Source organism: Cariama cristata, unplaced genomic scaffold (assembly GCF_000690535.1).
Source record: "Cariama cristata isolate BGI_N322 unplaced genomic scaffold, ASM69053v1 scaffold23952, whole genome shotgun sequence".
In the NCBI taxonomy this organism is placed as follows: Eukaryota; Metazoa; Chordata; class Aves; order Cariamiformes; family Cariamidae; genus Cariama; species Cariama cristata.
In genome coordinates, this window is record NW_009603561.1 from 4,517 (window position 1) to 7,484 (window position 2,968).

General features: G+C 56.1%; 1 protein-coding gene across 1 annotated transcript in view; it reads left to right on the forward strand.

Moving 5' to 3' along the window:
* Positions 1-2,641, forward strand: part of RLBP1 (retinaldehyde binding protein 1) — a 4,246-nt gene extending 1,605 nt beyond the window's left edge. Inside the window, exons 4-7 of the mRNA XM_009695254.1 lie at positions 508-686; positions 1,361-1,519; positions 2,180-2,290; positions 2,401-2,641. Coding sequence (XP_009693556.1) covers positions 508-686; positions 1,361-1,519; positions 2,180-2,290; positions 2,401-2,559 — 608 coding nt within the window. The 3' untranslated portion in view covers positions 2,560-2,641. The remainder of the gene's footprint in view (positions 1-507; positions 687-1,360; positions 1,520-2,179; positions 2,291-2,400) is intronic.
* Positions 2,642-2,968: the final 327 nt, after the last annotated feature.

The following is a 2,968-nucleotide window of genomic DNA, read 5'->3' on the forward strand; positions in this document are numbered from 1 at the left end:
AGGGACCTGCCTGGCTCCGGCTCTGCTCTTCTTTGTGTCAGCTTGGGGGATAATGAGTTGTAATTACCAGCACTGGCTCCCAGATGAGCTGTTTTGTTCGCCTGCATTTTCCCAGGACAAGATTCCTTATTTTATGCCCGCAGGGTGCCAAGGGAGGGGAGCTGGGGGATGTCACCCAAATGGTGAGGAAGGGGAGAAGGGAAACAAGGGGAAAAATTACTTTGCTCATTGAGGTGTTGGGAAGAAGGCAGGCATGGGAAGCCCCTGGCATGGCCAGAATAACACTGAGCATGCTGGGGCTGGGGCTGGTCAGCTGCTGAGCTCCTTTTCCCCCTCTTTGCTGGAGAAGACCTGGCCTATGTGGACTCCAGGCACAGCCGGTCCTCAGCTCTTGGGTTCAGGACCAATGTCTCACCATTGCCAGTCCATCCCATCTCTGGCAGCTCCCCTAACTTCCCAAGGCCAGGCGAGCGGCCGTTATCTTCCTCGATTTCTGCCTCTCTCCAGGTTATGTGAGCTTCCGCCAGCAGTACCCAGAGCTCTTCGACAACCTGACCCCCGAGGCTGTGCGCAGCACCATCGAAGCTGGCTATCCTGGTATCCTGGCCAGCAGAGACAAGTACGGCCGGGTGGTGATGCTCTTCAACATCGAGAACTGGGATTACGAGGAGATCACGTTTGATGAGGTCAGCCCAGTTCAGCCATCGCTCCCAGTGTAGAGTGGTCCCGCTCCCAGGCTTGTCCCGCTCGGCACGTTTGAGCGCAGCATCCCTTACACATACCCGTATGTCCACACACAGCCTCCAGCCATCCAGGTTGAAGCCAATGTGTAGCCCTTTGAATTTATCCTTCCAGGGAGTCTGGGAGAGCATGGTCCACCCCAAAGTGTTCCCCTTCCTTCCCTCTGATGTGGTGTAAGGTGCAGGCCAAATTCGGGGTGTGCATCCCCCAGCCCAGGTAACATAGGGTGAAGAAAGGCACCATGCCATTAAATCAAGGCACTTTAGAAAGGAGGGACTTGCAGGGCAGAGGAGGAAACTGAGGCACGGGGCATGGAAAGGGCTTCTTGGCAAAGAGGTCTCCAGACATGTAATTCATAACTTCTCCCAGCTCCCTTTTCTGCTCAGCTCTGAATTTGGTCACAACATATCATTGATCCAGATCTGAGATGCACCTAACTGGAAAGGGGAATGTGGTGGTTGTGGAGCATCTCCCGAAATGCCCTCCCTGCTCCGAAGTCCTGGGGTTGGCTGCAACAAGCAGACTGGCTAACGCTCCATGGGACTCTTCCTGGGAACCTCCTGGGGACTATGGGAGGTAAGACCTAATACCAGACCCTGCTGCCTCTTCTCTTCACCAGATACTTCGTGCCTATTGCATCATCTTGGAGAAGTTGCTGGAAAATGAAGAGACCCAGATCAATGGGTTCTGCATCATCGAGAACTTCAAGGGCTTCACCATGCAGCAGGCATCAGGGATCAAACCTTCTGAGCTCAAGAAGATGGTGGACATGCTGCAGGTGAGGTGGCAAAGTCTGTGCCCACCAGTGGCAGAGAGGGCCCTGGGGGAGCAGAGAGCTCAGGGAAGGGAGGCAGCAGGGCTAGCAGGGTTTGGGATTGCCACCGCAGTGGCACAATGATAAAGCATCACGGAGGGGCTGTTCCCATCACACGGTCCTTGCCTTGCCAGCTAATTGATTTAATCCTGCCAGATGGATCCTATTTTTCCTACCCCACCTACCTGCCCTCTCAAAAGCCTGACCAGAAGCAGTACCACCACTCCTTGCAGCACCCTATGGCATGGCCTGGAAGCCTTTCCTCACCAACATCTCAGCCCAGCCTGGTCCAGGCTGGACAGAGACTCACAGGCACTCCAGGATTTCTGCCCTTGGACCAGAGGCAAAAGACACTCGGCTTTCCCCAGGGAAGGAGGACAGCAGAGATGTTGTCCTTCTCATGGAGTGGGAGCAATGACCCATCTGGGAGGCTCTTCAGCTTCCCTGGTGCTCCTGGTGCTGGGATGGCTGATCCTCTGGGTCAGAACAAAAGGGGCCATCAAAGAGAGAACGGGAGATTGGGTGAGGGGAGCTGCGGCAGCACCAAGGTGTCCATTGCTGCCTGCCCAGCTCCACATGGACAGCACCATCTGTAACTGTCCGTGTCTGGGTTTGGGATCCTAGGACTCCTTCCCAGCGCGGTTCAAGGCCGTCCACTTCATCCACCAGCCTTGGTACTTCACCACCACCTACAACGTGGTCAAACCATTCCTGAAGAGCAAGCTGCTGGAGAGGGTGAGTGTGGGAAGGGGACCCAGAGGCAAAGGCATGTCCCTGAGTGAAACAGAGCGGCTGGGAAGAGTCACCCGGGTACTCTGCTGAGGATTGCTCACATCTCCCTCCAGGTCTTTGTGCATGGGGAGGAGCTGGAGTCCTTCTACCAGGAGATCGACGCTGACATCTTGCCAGCAGACTTTGGTGGCAACCTGCCCAAGTATGATGGCAAAGCAACTGCAGAGAAGCTCTTTGGGCCCCGCATCGAGGCTGAAGACACGGCTCTCTAAACGGGGGTCTGCTCCCTCTCCCCTGTACAATAGGATGAGAGGTGGCCCTCTAACCCCAACCACCTCCTTAATGTAGCATTGGTTGAATGACTGCTCATGATGAGGCGCTCTGGGCGCGTTGCTCCACGCCTGTCCCTCCCCTCCCCAAACCAGGCAGCGGGCTGCCCGGCAGCTCTGTCTCTCCCAGGCAGAGCATCCTTCCCTTGGGAGTCAGCAGATAAAGGAGGCCACCAGCCCTCTCTTGCAGCATGCCCTGGAGCTGTGGGGGGAGGACAGGAGAGCATCCGCTCTGGGAAGGGGGGGCTAAAGTGAGGGAGAAATAAAGTGTTTAAAAGCAGAGCTCTGGGGTCCCCTGTGGCATGTGGCAAGGAACAGGGGTGCAGCTTTTTGGGCACAGGAACTGGCTGCG